The sequence below is a fragment of the Giraffa tippelskirchi genome, chromosome 8, assembly GCF_054371585.1.
Source record: "Giraffa tippelskirchi isolate mGirTip1 chromosome 8, T2T-mGirTip1v1.2.pri, whole genome shotgun sequence".
Classification (NCBI taxonomy): Eukaryota; Metazoa; Chordata; class Mammalia; order Artiodactyla; family Giraffidae; genus Giraffa; species Giraffa tippelskirchi.
In genome coordinates, this window is record NC_137282.1 from 145,242,155 (window position 1) to 145,258,125 (window position 15,971).

At 41.8% G+C, this 15,971-nt stretch overlaps 1 protein-coding gene, 2 long non-coding RNA genes and 8 other non-coding genes across 12 annotated transcripts in view; 8 read left to right on the forward strand and 3 right to left on the reverse strand.

Moving 5' to 3' along the window:
* The window catches only part of LOC145518532 (uncharacterized), a 36,067-nt gene extending 24,073 nt beyond the window's left edge, over positions 1–11,994 (forward strand). The window contains exons 1-3 of one of the 2 annotated variants that reach the window (XR_014062958.1): positions 760–985; positions 9,471–9,596; positions 10,834–11,994. This is a non-coding gene — a long non-coding RNA (uncharacterized LOC145518532). Of the gene's footprint in view, positions 1–759; positions 986–9,470; positions 9,597–10,833 lie in introns of those variants that run through there. The other variant, XR_014062959.1, reaches the window with a different exon arrangement.
* Positions 1,636–1,707, forward strand: TRNAW-CCA (transfer RNA tryptophan (anticodon CCA)). Its single transcript has one exon. It is a non-coding gene; the product is annotated as a tRNA-Trp (tRNA).
* Positions 3,980–4,050, forward strand: TRNAG-GCC (transfer RNA glycine (anticodon GCC)). Its single transcript has one exon. It is a non-coding gene; the product is annotated as a tRNA-Gly (tRNA).
* Positions 4,974–5,055, forward strand: TRNAS-UGA (transfer RNA serine (anticodon UGA)). Its single transcript has one exon. It is a non-coding gene; the product is annotated as a tRNA-Ser (tRNA).
* TRNAQ-UUG (transfer RNA glutamine (anticodon UUG)) lies at positions 6,142–6,213 on the forward strand. Its single transcript has one exon. It is a non-coding gene; the product is annotated as a tRNA-Gln (tRNA).
* On the forward strand, positions 6,724–6,795 carry TRNAQ-UUG (transfer RNA glutamine (anticodon UUG)). Its single transcript has one exon. It is a non-coding gene; the product is annotated as a tRNA-Gln (tRNA).
* Positions 8,392–8,473, forward strand: TRNAS-GCU (transfer RNA serine (anticodon GCU)). The gene has a single exon. It is a non-coding gene; the product is annotated as a tRNA-Ser (tRNA).
* On the reverse strand, positions 11,352–11,424 carry TRNAR-UCG (transfer RNA arginine (anticodon UCG)). The gene has a single exon. It is a non-coding gene; the product is annotated as a tRNA-Arg (tRNA).
* Positions 11,995–12,772: 778 nt separating the features above from the next.
* TRNAM-CAU (transfer RNA methionine (anticodon CAU)) lies at positions 12,773–12,844 on the reverse strand. Its single transcript has one exon. It is a non-coding gene; the product is annotated as a tRNA-Met (tRNA).
* Positions 12,845–12,887: 43 nt separating this feature from the next.
* LOC145518535 (uncharacterized) lies at positions 12,888–14,546 on the reverse strand. The gene is made up of 3 exons (XR_014062960.1): positions 14,213–14,546; positions 13,277–13,402; positions 12,888–13,158 (listed from the first exon to the last, which is right to left on the reverse strand). It is a non-coding gene; the product is annotated as an uncharacterized LOC145518535 (long non-coding RNA).
* On the forward strand, positions 13,599–15,112 carry LOC145518533 (histone H4). Its single transcript, XM_081523202.1, has one exon. It carries the CDS (start codon positions 13,716–13,718, stop codon positions 14,025–14,027), a length of 312 nt encoding a protein of 103 aa, XP_081379328.1. The 5' UTR covers positions 13,599–13,715; the 3' UTR covers positions 14,028–15,112.
* Positions 15,113–15,971: the final 859 nt, after the last annotated feature.

Below are 15,971 nucleotides of genomic sequence, written 5' to 3' on the forward strand. Positions count from 1 at the left end.
TCAGACCCGAAAAAGCTGAATCCTAAATACCTCGTGTAGGAAAAGTGAAGAGGCGATCCGACACACACCACAGAACCTCCATCGTCACGCCTCTTGCCAGGCTCAGGAATTGTCAGCAGTAGCTTCACCTGGAAACTGGCTATTAGGAGCTGAATTGTGTCCTCCTGTCTGCTTCCCCTACTCCCACCCACGCCTCGTATGTCGAAGCTCTAACACCTCAGTACCTCAGGTGTGACTTTGTTTGGAGACAGGGCTTTTAAAAAAGTAACTAAAGTAAAAAAAGGTCATATGGGTAAGCCCTGATACAATGACTGGTGTCCTTATTTTAAAAAGATCAGGACACAAACACACAGAGGAAAGACCATGTGAAGACCAAGGAGAAGAACCGCCGTCTATAAACCCATTGACAGGGTTGTTCTTGAACTTCTAGCCTCCAGAACTGTGAGAAGATAAATCGTTGCTTAAGCCATCCAATCTGTGGTACTGCTATGGCAACAGACTAATATCACATTGCCTCTCCACCATCCTGGAAGAAAACGGAAAATTGTTATTATTTTGAATGAGTAAAGTATCGAGTTGCTAGGCTCGGGCTGTGATTCTCAAACTTTTCCCTTCATCACGATCAGGAGGTTTTGTTAAAACAAAGGCTGCTGGGGTCCGCCTCCAGACTTTCTTATTTTGTAGGCCTGGGGTGTGGCCGAGGTTCACAGCTGACGCAAGTGCTCCTGGTCCGCGAGGACGTTTTAAGAATCACTGGCTAGAGGAGGCGCTGCTAACACAGAACTGGTAGAAAATTCTGAGAACTCAGTAGATATTAGCTATTTGCTTTGAGTTGTTGTGAACTGAATGGCAAGTGTACAGTACAGAGAGCAGAAGGCTCTCGGAATTCCAGTGAGAAGTGAGGGTGTCAGGAAGACAAGCAATCTATGCTACACTTTTGAGGATAAAGCAGCTTTTTACCAGGTTGACTAATGGGACCAGGTGAGCGCTGAGGTTGGAGGGATGTGTGGGAGGGGGTGGCGGGGGCAGGGTTAAGGATTGGACACCGCAGGGCAGGGAAGGCTGGGAATCTTTTTGAGAAGAAAGACCCTGATGCTGGGAAAGATTGAAGGCGGGAGGAGAAGGGGACGACAGAGGATGAGATGGTTGGATGGCATCACCACCTCGGTGGACATGAGTTTGAGGAAACTCCGGGAGTTGGTGATGGACAGGGAGGCCTGGCGTGCTGCAGTCCATGGGGTCGCAAAGAGTCGGACACGACTGAGCGACTGAACTGAACTGAGGTCTAGTGAATTTATAGGAAAAGTGGGAGTTCGAAAATCGTGGCAGTTCTTAATCCTGTTTCATTGTGGATCTAAGCTGAGCACGAACAGTTTTCCTCAGGACAGGAAAGTTTCGACAGGTGGAAAGATAGAAAGTGAGAAACCAATGAGTTTCCCCTATGCGGAGCTCTGGAACTTTTGGGTTAATATTTAATCTTTCTTATCTTTCTCTACCAAGCATTAGCGAAGCTATGAATAGTGGGGAGAAAATAATCAAGCTTACCAATAAAAAGACATAAATCTTTAGGATCTGGGGGAGAGGAGAAGGCATTATTTAAATTCTGATTTAGAATAGAGTCCATCGCTCACCCGTGACCTCGTGGCGCAACGGTAGCGCGTCTGACTCCAGATCAGAAGGTTGCGTGTTCAAATCACGTCGGGGTCAGCTTTTTGGGGAAAGGGACCTTTCTTTCATAAAGTTGCTGGCCAGTTTTTGACTCACGTAATCTCTTGAAGAGGGACCTCTTCTCAGAAATTATTGAAGATCATCTGGCAAATAGAAGTAAAGAGAATGTAGATCAACTTAAAGCATTAAGCTTATAATTTTTATTTTGCTTTTCAGGAATACCAAAGAGTAAGTAAATGGATGGAAGTGACGAAGGAGGTGGTGGAGGAGGAGGAGAAGGAGTTTGGGGAGAGAAGATGGCGGAGGAAGAGGAGGGGAAGGAAGAGGGGAAGAGGTATATAAGTAGATGTCTGTAACTCTTGTCGACATCCTGTTTGCTACCCTTGTAAGAGACTTCCACCTGGGTAAGCCACTCCTAAATTCCAGATCCACAGAAAATATGAGATAGTAAATGTTTGTTGTTTTAAGCCACTAAGTTTTAGGGTAATTTGTTACACAGCAGTAGACCATGAGTACGTTTTATCTCAAAATCATCTCCTGTGTCTACCAATTCTAATATATATTTCGATCCTTATCCAATCCTTACTCACCAAAAATCCAGATTTTGAAAATCTCACTAAATAGCTCAACTTTGCCTTCTCACTCTGAGACACTATTGAGACTCCTGACATAATGTTCTCTCTTGTCCAATAAACTCAGCTTTGTTTTTCAATGAGGTTATTAGTGACGTTCTGAAGAGGTAGCAAGGGTTTCCCTTGTAGCTAAGTTGGTAGAGAATCTGCCTCTAATGCAGGGGACCTGGGTTTGATCCTTGGGTCGGCAAGATCCTCTGGAGAAGGAAATAGCAACCCACTCCATTATTCCTGCCTGGAGAATCCCATGGACGGAAGAGCCTGGCAGGCTACAGCCTATGGGGTCCCAAGAGTTGGACACGATTTAGCATCTAAGCCAAATAAAATCTGAGGAAATAGAGTGCACATTGTAAAAATTACCTTTATACTACAAAGAACATACTTTAGATATTTGTTCTAAACTAGCCTACAGTATGTAATCAATTCAGTACAACTAATGTGAGCACCAACTATATGCATGACGCTAAAGATTTCTGTTTATAATAGAAGATACAAATTCTGACTCCCAGTGGTTCATTAAAAAGTTCCATGAAGTAAAAATCAGTAGTTAATATTTATCTGATAGTTTAATACTATTTTTCAAAGCTTTAATAGGCATCATTTTATTTTATTTTTACAACCCCTAGAGAAATGTAAGTTGAATGACTTACATTCAACTCTGCTAGGCTCTATTTACATATGAATAAACAAATTAGGAAACTTGGCTGAATTTATTTATATCTCTCATACTGTCCAGTTATATATTATTCTGTTGCTAGGATTTGGAAGAACCTAATTTATGGCCCAGATTCTTCCTTTAAGATCAGCATTAATAACCTCTTAATTTACTAAAAGGCTTTTTGCCATTCTTCTCCTTCAAAGCATCCTAATCATAGCCGCCTATTAAATATTGCAATTTCTCTATTCTGAAGAAGAGGTGAAGAGATAGAAACTAGAGTGAAAAAAACCTCCTGGGCTTTCACATGCTTTAATAATCCAGGCTGTCAGATTCGGTTACTTCCCTAAAGCCCACACTCAAGAGTCATTTCAGTAGAGATTATTTTCATTGATTATCAGTGGTTTTCTCTGTGTTGTTTTTTTCTCCAAACCAGCTGAAAAGTCCTGAAACACAGGATTTATTTCCAGGCCCCATTTGTCTTTTGCTTCCAAAGCGCCACAGTGACCTCGGCAAACTGTCTCCAGGAGCAAGTAAGAAGAAGGAAGTGGGAGAATTCTTTTTTCCTTTATTATTTTCTTTTTTATCCTGCTTCCGTTGACAATATCCTCCTTGCCAAACTTGGGTCTCCATAAACATAAACAATAGGAGGTCTTTTTTCCAAATGAAGCAACTTTGTGCTTCAAACTTGAATTGAGCACATTGGCCTAGTAAGTAACCGAACTGGCTTTCAGCTTTAATGAGAAACTTTCAGAAAGTGTTTTCATTAAAGATATAAATTGAGGAAGGGATGGAGAAAGACATTTTTATATGTCGGGTGTTTATAGGCATTTTTCATTTTCATAAGGCTCCAAGTCACATATCAGCAGTTTCAGCTTCCTTCTAGTTCACAGGTTTTCCCAGAATATTTAGATGTAATCTGCTATTTGATTGGATTTAGGAACATTCTGGGGAAAAATACGTATCCTCACAGTTTTCCTAAGAATTTATATGGATACAAATAAATGACCAACAACTCAAGGAAGCATTGGTGGTTCAGTGGTAGAATTCTCGCCTGCCACGCGGGAGGCCCGGGTTCGATTCCCGGCCAATGCAGTGAGCTTATTTTTCCCACGAAAAGCCACAAACAAAAAATATTTTAAGGTAAGTACTCTTCTGGTAATTTACAATTTCACCTTTGTAAATTCATAATTTCACTTTTATAAATTACACCTATTGGCGTGCGTTTGGTTTTCCAACAACCAAGCAAACCTCAATTGATAGCAGTAGTCTTTAGAAGGTGATTTCTGAGTCAGTGGTATTTGGAAGTCGAATGTGGCCATGTACAGACATATATGCAGTATTCCTACTCTTCGAAGCACCTTTAGAAAGATACCCATAATAGGTTGGATCTAAGAAAGTGCCAAAATTTGTCCCCTTGAAAATAAACTCCAAAGCACAGGGCATGTGTTAGCAGAGTGGTGCAGCGGAAGCGTGCGGGGCCCATAACCCAGAGGTCGATGGATCGAAACCATCCTCTGCTATTTACGGTGTTTTCTTTTTGTTGTCGATTGAAACCTGATCTTAGAAGGGACTGAATGCTATTTACAACAGATTTGGGGTCGCAAAGAGTCGGACACAACTGAGCGACTGAACTGAACTGATCACATCTAGCTTGTGGACTAACTCTGCATGTGTAAGAATCCCTAAAGTTGCTTGTTAGAAATACCTCTTTCCCATTTTTAACGGAGGTAAATCTTATTCTTTATGTCCGGTAAATTTGTTGGAATTTGACCTCTCAGATTTGGGGACCACTACACCTCGTAGGGATTGGAATGTGACCTTCGTAAGATCTCTGGTATCTTGTCAGACAAAGGTTACATTTTGTGATAAGGTCTGTAACCAACATCTCAATCTTCAAATTGTTGATCTATTTATCATGATGACAGGCATTCCAGAACAGCTGTTAAAATGAAAGTACATTTGTAACAGGAAAGATATTCCTCATGGGAATATATCTAGACAATCTAATCAGTTCTGTAGTCGTGGCCGAGTGGTTAAGGCGATGGACTTGAAATCCATTGGGGTCTCCCCGCGCAGGTTCGAATCCTGCCGGCTACGTAGCTGCTCCTTTTTTTTTTTTTTTTTTTTTTAACTCCTCTCCGGGTCCAAGTAACAACTGTGGAAACTTAACACGAAATTAACTGTTTCCCTATTTATTATTATCTTTCTCCATAAAATTGGATGGAGGAAATTTTAGTCCCCTAGTATAACTGTCTGTAGAGAAAATCTTTGAAATTTACTTTGGTAAACGCTAGGGATTTCTGAGACCACTATAAATATTTTTTTTTTTTTTTTAAAGCTCAGGCATTAATTCATTTTGAATTACTATCTCCCGAACTGAAATTCAGTTCAGGTCTGACTTTCGATCCTCGCTTGCCTCTTTTTCCCCTTAATGTACTTCCAAGAATTTGGGTATATCCAATGCATCACTATTCTACTTTTGACTATTTTGACGTTTCAGAACCAGTATTTCATACAGAAATTTCCAACATTTCCTTATGGAGCCCTCTTATCATTCCATTTAGGAGGCCAGATTGTAGGGAGGAAGTATCAGTAGAAGAATATTCAAAACTGTTTTCAGATTTTGGCTGAATTTTATTTTAAAAAAACCCCCAAACACACCAAAAACTGTTTCGCTTGCTAAAACTCTTTCTAAGACATACGCACACGGTATATGCAACAGAAGTAAGAATAAACATAACAAAAATTCAACTTGTATTAAACTTGCAATCGATCTATTAGGACATGCGGATAAGTAAAAAGAAGGATGTAAAAATACTCCAAACGTTTTTCCTTAATCTCAAAATTACCAAAAATTTCCTAACTTATCTTGAACGTTTTTCTTCTTTTTCTATATTCACACGTGTCCTATGGAATTTTTAAGTGTTGACACCATATATAGACATTCATGGCCCAGGTTAGAAATTCAGTAAGTGCAGTTTTGATTTTGCAAGGAAGGCAGGTACTCAAACTCTAAGTGGACTCTGAGAAAAACTGGAAGCAAAGTGAGCTCTGTTATGCTTCTGGCGTTGCGGAGCACTGATAATGAGGCCTTCATTCATCCAAGACAGAAATCATCAGAATAAAGTGCATGTAACACACTGCAGCCACGTTCCTAACTGCTTGCCTCGAAGAGTGTGTAGCGGCCCCATGGTGTAATGGTTAGCACTCTGGACTTTGAATCCAGCGATCCGAGTTCAAATCTCGGTGGGACCTAACTTTTAGTGCCTCGCCCCCCGCCCCCCTCCCCCGTGTCTCTTCAATCACCGTGGTACCTCGAGGAGGCCAGACACCTAAGCACTCGCGCGGCTAGACACCACATCCCTGTCAGCTAGGAGGCAATGTCCTGCAGAACAACTATCTCTATCCTTTCCTCTGAGATTTCGCATCTGTTTTCTTCTCCTCCATTTCCTTCTCTGGACCACAGAATCCCCTCAGATTCTGGTAATTTAGATCGCCGTCTGCTTGACTATTCGCGTTTTATAGCCCTGACCTCAGTTCTGGGTCCGAGTTCCATCAGTTTTTAATACGAACTGGGTCCTGAGAAATTCGTAGTGCCTGTGATTCTTGGTCGTTGCATTTCACTCGGATCCTCTGCTGACTGGGATACAACAGATTCTTTATAAATATTTTTAAAATAAAAATTATAGTTCACAAAATCCTGAATAGAAGCACAGGCTCTTCAATGAATATTCAGAAATCTTCCAGCCGGAAGCAGATTGCGGCGGCCCCATGGTGTAATGGTTAGCACTCTGGACTTTGAATCCAGCGATCCGAGTTCAAATCTCGGTGGGACCTCTAGTTTTGGTGGCCAGCCAATTTTCTCTTGGTTTGCCTCAAATTGATAATGCACATCGGTTTCCAGGCATAACCTTCCCACTCAGGCATCCTTCTCCGGAGAAGCATCCTTCCTTACTCTCTTCTGGGACTACTATGAAGTGGGTCAGATCTATAAGTGAACTATGTACTTGAGTGATTAAGAGTTCATGTATCAGAGGCTTTTATAGGAGTCCCAGAAGACAGGCCCCACCTGTGACCCTTTTCTCCTCCGGAGCTCAGGCAAATGCTCTGTAGGCTGCAAAACTCTGCACACAGACCAGAAAATGTCCAAAACATAGAATAAGATTCTAAGCTATCAGTCATCTGAGAGCCTCTGCTGTCTCCTTACAGGAGGCTGTCTCTTAATGTTCCCGCTGAATCTATGCTGAAGCCTTTGAAAGATCAGCTGCCCAGGATACAAATCTTCCTGTAAAGGTTTCTTATATCAAGGTCCCATGGTGAAGTGGTTAACCCTCTGGTCTCTGAACACAACAATATCAGCTGTCAGTGGGACTCTAAAATTCCTTCTGTTGACTTTCTCACCTCCAGTACTCTCAATGCAAGCAAAATAAGAGTCCCCACAAATGCCTCTGGCATTCTAGAAAAAGTTCTGCAAACTTCTTCCTACCTATTAAGCCCCAGTCATGGAAGTGCTTTAGACCCTCTGCATTAATTTTCTATTGCTGCTGTAGCAAATGACCACAAATTTAGTTACTTAAAACAACACAAATTTACTTTCTTACAGTTCTGGAGTTCAAAAGTCTAAAATCAAGGTGTCAGAATGGCTATGTTCCTTCTGGAGACTTCAATGAAGAATATTTCAAGAGACTTCAAGAATATTTCCTTGATTTTTTCAATTTTAATGGCCTCTTTCATGCATTGCTTCTTGGTTCTGCATTCACATTTCCTACTATTGAATCTGATCCTCCTTTGGGTCCACTTGGATAATCCAGGATACTCTTCCATCTTGAAATCCTCAATTTAATCATATCTGCAAAATCTCTTTTACCATGTAAGGTAATGTATTCTTAGATTACACATATAAGTGATATCATACAGCATTTGTCTTTCTTTGTATGTCTTATCTCACTTAGCATAACACCCTCAAGGTCCATGTTGTCTTGAATGGCAGAGTTTCCTTCTTTCTTGTGGCTGAATAACATTCCATTACACACACACATACACACACACTGCATTTTCTTTATTCATTCATTTCCTGACAATTTCTTTCCATATCTTGACTATTGTAAACAATATTGTAATAAACATAGGAGTGCAGATACATTTTTGATATCTGCATTTTGATATCGTTTCTTTTGGATAAATACCTAAAACTGGGATTGCTGGATCATAAAATAGATCTAGTTTTAAGCCTTTTGAGGATCCTTCACACTGTTTTCTTTAGTGCTTGGAGTGTGGTCTCTTTATTTTTTCTTCCTTTATCAAAGCAAGAGGACCATTTATAGGGAGGAAAGACATTTTCTTCATTAATTAAAAAAAAGATAATGTAATTTCACAGATATAACTCTGTTGTGTGGAGAAATATAATTTTATGAGAAGCGAGCTCAAGTGAGTGACGAGGTGGCCGAGTGGTTAAGGCGATGGACTGCTAATCCATTGTGCTCTGCACGCGTGGGTTCGAATCCCATCCTCGTCGTCCTGTCCTCTCCCGCTGTAGTGTGGGAGTGAGGTTTTAGTGCCTTGTGAACAAGGTATAAATCGGTGCTACGTTACGGACGAACTGTGTAACTATCAATAACGCATGTTTTTAACCCCTTTTATAGAGAGATTAGGAAATGCCTCGCGTGGATGAGAGCGTTAAGAAACTCCTACATCTGCTCAGGCTCAGATGTGCTCACCGATTCTCCTGCTTCTCCACCGGAGTCAAAAACCGATTCCGGGCCTTCTGAGTTCCCTTGTCTGTTAACACCCTGCCCAACCCGCTGGCCGCCTCCTTCCTGCCTGCGTTCCAAACAGTGGAAGCAAATTACACACCACCAGGGAGTTATCTCAAAATGTCCACGTTTCCGCCACACCCTCGACACAGTTGAATCAGTAAACCTGAGGGTGACGTCTCTGTGGTTGCAGGCGCCACAGGTGACTCTGATGGGCTGAGAACCACGGGTCATTCTCTTCATTCACTGCTCCCAACCGCTCTCCAGCCATGGTTCCTTGTCTCGGCAGTTTTTGTATATGTATTTGCCTTTTAAATTCCAGGCAGCATGTTTCCAGGTCCAAGGCACTCTCTCCTTACACTTCATCACGCCCTACCCGCCCCACCGTCGCCCCCAGTCTCTTCCTCAGACTCTAGCTTTATCTGACCCCTGGTCCCTGCTTTCAGGAGCAGAAATTGTTCACATGCTCTGCTTTTGCTCATGCAGTCACTTCTGCTTGGAAGTCTCTACTCCTTGGTGGCAAAATCTTTTTGCAAGAGGCACATCAAATGTACCTTTCTCAAATGTGAATTCTCAAATGAAAGCATCATTCTCCTCTTTGTATTTTATATGAATGAATTTAGTCAAAGATCTTTTCCTGGAGTTCCAGCCTCTGTTTCCTTCCTTCCTTCTTTGATCATCTTCTACCACTTATATCTTAATTTAAGCACATAATCCCATAAAATCTCATCTGTTCCCCTCTTTTTTTTCACCTTACAGGAAAACTATAGCAAAGGGCTGAGTGCATGGTGTGGAATAACAAAATTTGAAGGGACCATAAAGATGATATTTTGGAAAATCCTCCCTCCCATCACCTGTCTCTGTTTTACGGATGAGAAAACTGAGGTAGAGACCAGACAAATTGCTTGTTAAAAAAAAATTCATATATCCAACTTTTCCTTACTAAGGTTCATGGGAACCAAGTTCTTTCAGATCAAGAGGTTAAGGTGATAAGGTCTTTCTAATGTATGCAAATCCAGTGACTGGGATTATGATTTTTGAAACTTGGAAAATCCTTCTAAAGTACACTTGTCATAGGCCAGCAGATCTTTCAAAGGCTCATGATGATTGAGACCTATGAAGTATAAATTTTGCAGTAAAATCTGTTTTTGAATTTTATTTTACAAGATATGGCTTATGTGGTACATGTAGTTCAAAGATGGCTCACAAACTATAACCCATTTTATTTGGAAAATAAAAACTGAGAAAATGATTCAGATTGGAGGCCAAAGTGGAGTCCTGAGGAATTGGGTAATATGTTTTTTTATATCTTTGAATTTTCTCCAACAAATAATCACAGATATTGGATATTTGAGCAGACTTAGCCCTCTTGCCTCTCCATCCCCATGTTACCTTGTTTGAGAATAAGGTTGTAGTGGTACCACCATTTTAGATCCTTGTCTCCTCAACATTGCACAGTGTAAACATTCAACAGATAATCATAAAATAACAGGATACTGTATATGTGTGTATGTATATGTGCGCATGATATTGACATGGGAGGAAAAAAAGCTTTGTTCAGGCAGAATATACCTAGGGTATTTGTCACTTCTTTTAATACACATTAAAGGATTATTTGGGGCTTCTTAGTAGCTCAGAGGGTAAAAAACCCCGCTCCCCCGGTGCAGTGTAAGAGAGGGAGACACAGGCTGCGTCCCTGAGTTGGGAAGATGGCAACCCATAGTATTTTTGCCTGGAGAATCCCATGGACAGAGGAACCTGGTGGGTTACAGTCCATAGGGTCGAAAAGAGTCCCACAAAAAAGATAATTTTAAATGTGCTAATCTCTTCTATTGTTTCCAAAAAAGAGAGAAAAAAAGAGGAATATGTTTAGTAGAAAAGAGCTAAGCTTCCATATGACTTGAACCAACGTTTGAATATGGGAACATATGTTTCACCAAGAACTCACATTGGAAATTAAGTTTTCTTCATCCTAACTTACTATTAAATCCAGTTATTTAGGTACAGAAAAAAGTTTTTGTATATTTTGTGTGGTTATCTTCTCTGCCTTCCTATTTGCATACACACTTTGCAAACAGTCCAGCTCTTTTAATGACCTTAATATTTTGTTCTGTAATTTCAGTTTGAATAAAAACTGTTCTCATCCTTTTGATGGCAACAAAACCAAAGGAAAAAAAGGAAGTTAAGATGGAAAAGACAGGAGAAGAGTGGAAACCAGGGACAGATTCCAGCAGCCAGAACACAGGACTAATAGAGAAGAGGTTGTGGCTTTGAACAAAGCCATTGGAAAGGAGAAGCAGCAGGTTTCCCCCTGTGCTATCAACTGGGGGCTCAGTTGGAGAGAGCTCCACTTACAGATCGGATTCCCTTTTTAAGGACAAGCTGAGTCTGTGAAGATGAAACTCAGGAGCTCAAATCCAAATTTGGGGAGAATGTGAGAGCCCTCAAATTATTGGAAGCCTTATTAGAGTTTTGATTTCCAGCCACTCTTCACTCTGGTTCTCCGAAGGCTTTTGAGAATAACTTCTTAAAAATAGGGTAGGAAGAAAAAGGTTCGAGACACAGTTAGCACAGGGTTTTCGATCGCCTATCCAGGAGATATGGCTATTAAATACTATTACAGGAGTGCAAAGTCAAAACTAACCACGAAGGGATTCGAACCCTCAATCTTCTGATCCGAAGTCAGACGCCTTATCCGTTAGGCCACGTGGTCTCTAAGGACAGGTCGTTCCTGAGACATTTAGTAAATTTTCTGTCTGGTCCTGAGTCGTGAAAGCTACGTAGTGGAAAAAGGCAATGGTCCCCGGGCCACCCGCGCCCTGTCTTTAGAAAAATGGAAACTCGAGATTACAGGGGTTATTTGGGGCCAAGGAGAACGGCCTTGTGAAAGATAAGAATTGACTATTATTTCGGTCTTGGGTACTCCATGGAGGGAGTATATGGCATATGAAGGATGCCAAAACGTTGCGCATACTGAAGTGGGTATATATATCCACACACGCACACACACACGCGCGCGCACACACACACACACACACACAGCCTTGTTGGAGACTCTATCATCTTATCTTTGAGAAAATTATTGGCCTGGAAATTCAGCCAAAATGATTTTTGAGCATGATTGGTGTCTTTCTTTTCATGACTTTCCCATTCAAGGAAGAAAGCGTCCGTGTCATCCTTCAAGATGGAGGACAAGGAAGGCTTCTCTAGTATTTGCTTGTGTATATCTTTTCCTTTTTGCGTCTGCACTTTTTCCTTTGCTGTAATAAATCTTAACCTTGGATATATGTTGATTCATGTGAATCCTTCCAGCGAATCACCAACTACTGGGTGGTCATAGGGCTAATGGAAACATCATTTTCCCTTTTCCCCGTTGCACTTAGTGTACAATCTTTTAAAGAAATATCTGTACTGTACGTATGTGTACTATACATAGTTAAATATTGTTTTAAAAGCATGTCTACGCTGTAGGCTACTTAATGAGTTTGCTTAGTTCCTAGCACAGTATGTAATATAAGTATCTGAATAGGAATCCTTTCTGAGAGAGGAAAAAAACTATAAAACAGTCCACACATATATTTAAAAAAGAAGCATAGAGAATAGTTCTGTTAGAGGTTGAAAACGAAGGTAGAGGGTAGAGACACATTTACAGGAGCGGCCGAAGTGGTCTTCTCAGGTCAGCATACAATTAAGGTCACCAAAACTCTGCATTCTGTCTCAAACTGTTGCTTATTTACTCCAAAGATTAAAACTCTAGTAATTGCAAAGAATCTGCCCAGGGATGGCCCAGGAGATTTTTAGTTTGTCACTTTAATTACATGGCCTCAATTTCTCACAAATAGTGCTTTCTTAATTATGAATAGAAGGAAGCGTAACAAGATCTGGGCTTCCACTCCTGCTCTCTAATTCAGCACTTTCGCAGCATCACACGGCAATGAACGCTGTCATGAAAACGGGTGACAATAATAACATGGTTACTTTGGCAACCAGAAGAAATTACGGAAACGGTTTCACATTATTTTCAGGGTAGCTTCTGGCGGGAGTTCACAAAAAGCTAAAACTAGCAGAGGATGGTTTCGATCCATCGACCTCTGGGTTATGGGCCCAGCACGCTTCCGCTGCGCCACTCTGCTTTACAGTCCAACCGTTTTGCTAATAATACCCTTAACAGCACTAGAAAGCACGCCTCTAACTTTATTTTGGCCACAAGATGCCAACAGTTTCGATTAATGTCGCTACCAGAATCAGAGAAAACAAGGAGTAGAAAAGTAAACATTAATACGGAGTTAAGTTACTGAGCGCACAAGGAGGAATGGTTAGATAATTAAACGAGAATCACAAGTTTTAATAATCAGAGAAGAAAATGAAAATAAGACGTGAAAGGAACTTTGCTTCACGCGGCTGGCGAGATTTCTACCGGAGAATCGCTAACCAACCATGGATTTGCCTTTGGGGAAAAAAAATCTTTTGGTTAAATTTCCCTTGACTTGGTGATGGAAAAGGTGAAGTCTTGAAGCTTTTAAACTTCTCTGGAGAGGGACTGCGATTTGAAGAGGTTTTGTTACCGGGAGGGAGCAGCAGTGCTGAAGGCCCCGTAAACGTGGAGGTAAAGCGGAGCCTCATTTCCAACGAAGGTTACAGTAGTTCCGGTCATGTGGGCCAAGGCTCCAGTGCAACCGTCCCAAAGCATCCTAAGCAGCAAAAGAGAATTAGTAAAAAATGTTAATTTCTTAGTTTGACCCAGTTTTAAAATGCGTTCGAAAATTCCCACTTAGGGAAGGAGGACCCACCAGAGAATCCTCAGCGAAGGGCCCGCTCGGTGGGCGGGGACTAAGTTGCCGTGACGTCACCCAGAACTGGGTCAGGAGGGGAGGGGCTGGCAGACTAAATGAATGTGCCCGCGAAAGCGCTTTCAGTTCTCACTTCGGTCCGGATTCTGCTCATATAAAGGAATTGCCTGGCCTTTGTTAGTGCTGTTTTGAAATTTCTCTTAGCAGCTCTAGCATGTCTGGACGCGGCAAGGGCGGGAAAGGCCTTGGGAAGGGCGGCGCTAAGCGTCACCGCAAGGTTCTTCGCGATAACATCCAGGGCATCACCAAACCTGCCATCCGTCGTTTGGCCCGGCGTGGAGGAGTTAAGCGTATTTCTGGTCTCATCTATGAGGAGACTCGCGGGGTTTTGAAGGTGTTCCTGGAAAACGTGATCCGCGACGCGGTCACCTACACCGAGCATGCCAAGCGCAAAACTGTCACCGCCATGGATGTGGTCTACGCGCTGAAACGCCAGGGCCGTACCCTCTACGGCTTTGGCGGTTAAGCTGCCAGTTTTCAGCGTTCCTGATATTTCCACCAAAGGCCCTTTTCAGGGCCGCCCACATATTTCGATGAAAGAGCTAGCTAGCACTTTTTGCTGTTTTCTCTTATCACATTTCATATGCTCAGTTTCCCTTAAGCAATGCCCTCCCCTCGGAACTTACTCTGTAGGATGGCATGGTAACCCACCTCAGTATTTCCAAGATATACCAACGCAGGATTTCAGAGTCGGACGTGACTGAGCACAGCACGCACGCACGCACGCAGGAAGTTTGAGAGGCGGAAGTTCAGTGTAGTTTTAAGTATAACTTGGGCGCGCGTTTAAACGTTTTCTGAGACACTGTCTACCCCAGAAAGACTTCCTTAATTCTGGAATATTTCGAATTTGAAATCGAGTATCCACAGTGCTTGAGTATTAACAGAGAAGTCGGCTTCCACTCACCGCAATGTAGCGATACCTGGCTCTTCCCCGGCGGTGGCCTGTGCTCAAGATGGCGGCGAGGCAGAGGAACAAAGAAAGCCCGCGCCCGCGGCGGGAAGCGCGACTCGGAACAAAGGCGAATTCACGAGTAGGGCGGGTCTTCCCGTAAGCGGGGGCGCGCTCCTGGGCTCGGCTGGCGTGTGGCGCTGCTGCTCTGCTCTGCTAAGACTTGGACCCATGCATCGGGGGAACAATTAAAATGGACCTGCCGGTAGAGCTACCATGTATTAGGTATAGAGGACACTATAGTCTGAATTCCTGTTTGAAAAATTTAAAAAGTCGACAGGAAGTATGTTTTTAGATGAACAACATAAATGGCACTTAGGATAAATGGCACTTAGGCTTAAGATTAAATAAACATTTAAAAAAGTACTATACAGACATCAGGATTTTTTACCTCAAAGGAATTATGCAGTGTTTTTTTTTTGTTGTTGTTTGTTTTAAAAAGTTACCGTATACTCACTGCCAAACTAAATACCTAATAGTCGGTGCACATGAACAAACCCCTGTTATACCTTAAATGTCTTAGAGATCTGGTTTGTTCAGAGGAAGATCCAATCTTGCCTTTTGTTCTGTCTCAGGTCTCTCATTAAAACACGTTTTCTCCAGATTTCCTGGATCTCACTTAGTTTTTTGACATTGATTTGATGTAGACCTGGCCTATAGAATGTCCTCCTGGTTTGGCTTGTTTCCTGATAGGATTATTTTCCTTGATTTCTGTACCCTGTATGCCCTACAAAGTAGAAGTGATTTTCCCTAGACTTGACTGAAATAACATTAATTTTCTTGTCAAGGAAGAGGTTATAGATCATTGTATGTAAATACTATATTGTACATCAGGGTCACTTGTTAAGGGGATTATGTAGGTTCTAGGTCACTCATTGGTTTAGGATAATTATTAATAGTTTCTTTGTAAAATCTGATTTCTCCTCCTTATGGCCGGCATGTAGTTTGTAGGGTGATACTTTGAAAGCCAGAAATCAATGGAGTCATTTGGAATGTCATCTCTTTTAAAGATACGGGCTCTGGTGTTTAAATATGAAAATAATCAGATGTTATTGGAGCTAAAGCACTGATTTGAGGAGATAAATTCATACGATGATGTTAATTTAACAAAGAAAAGTGAGCACATGGCATGTACCAGGCTATTCAATGCCGTGGAATTATAGCAGTGAACAACGGTGAACAATAGAGTATTTCTAAGTTCATGGAGCTTATGTTTTGTTGGAAGGGGCACAGACAAAACAGGTAATAGTTTGTTAGATGGTGCTATGAAGAAAACTGAAGCTGGGAAAACCTTTATAGTGTAGAGGAAGGAGATGGTACTTTAAATGACAAGAAGATTTGGGGGGAAAATCTGACTCTAATTCAGAAGACGCGGGTTTGATCCCTGGGTCAGGAAGATCCCCTGGAGAAGGAAATGGCAACCCACTCCAGTATTCTTGTCTGGGAAATCCTGTGGACAGA

What these genes read in the sequence shown, in the direction of transcription:
- LOC145518533 (XM_081523202.1), top strand. Translation starts at nt 13,716, where the DNA reads ATGTCTGGACGCGGCAAGGGCGGGAAAGGCCTTGGGAAGGGCGGCGCT.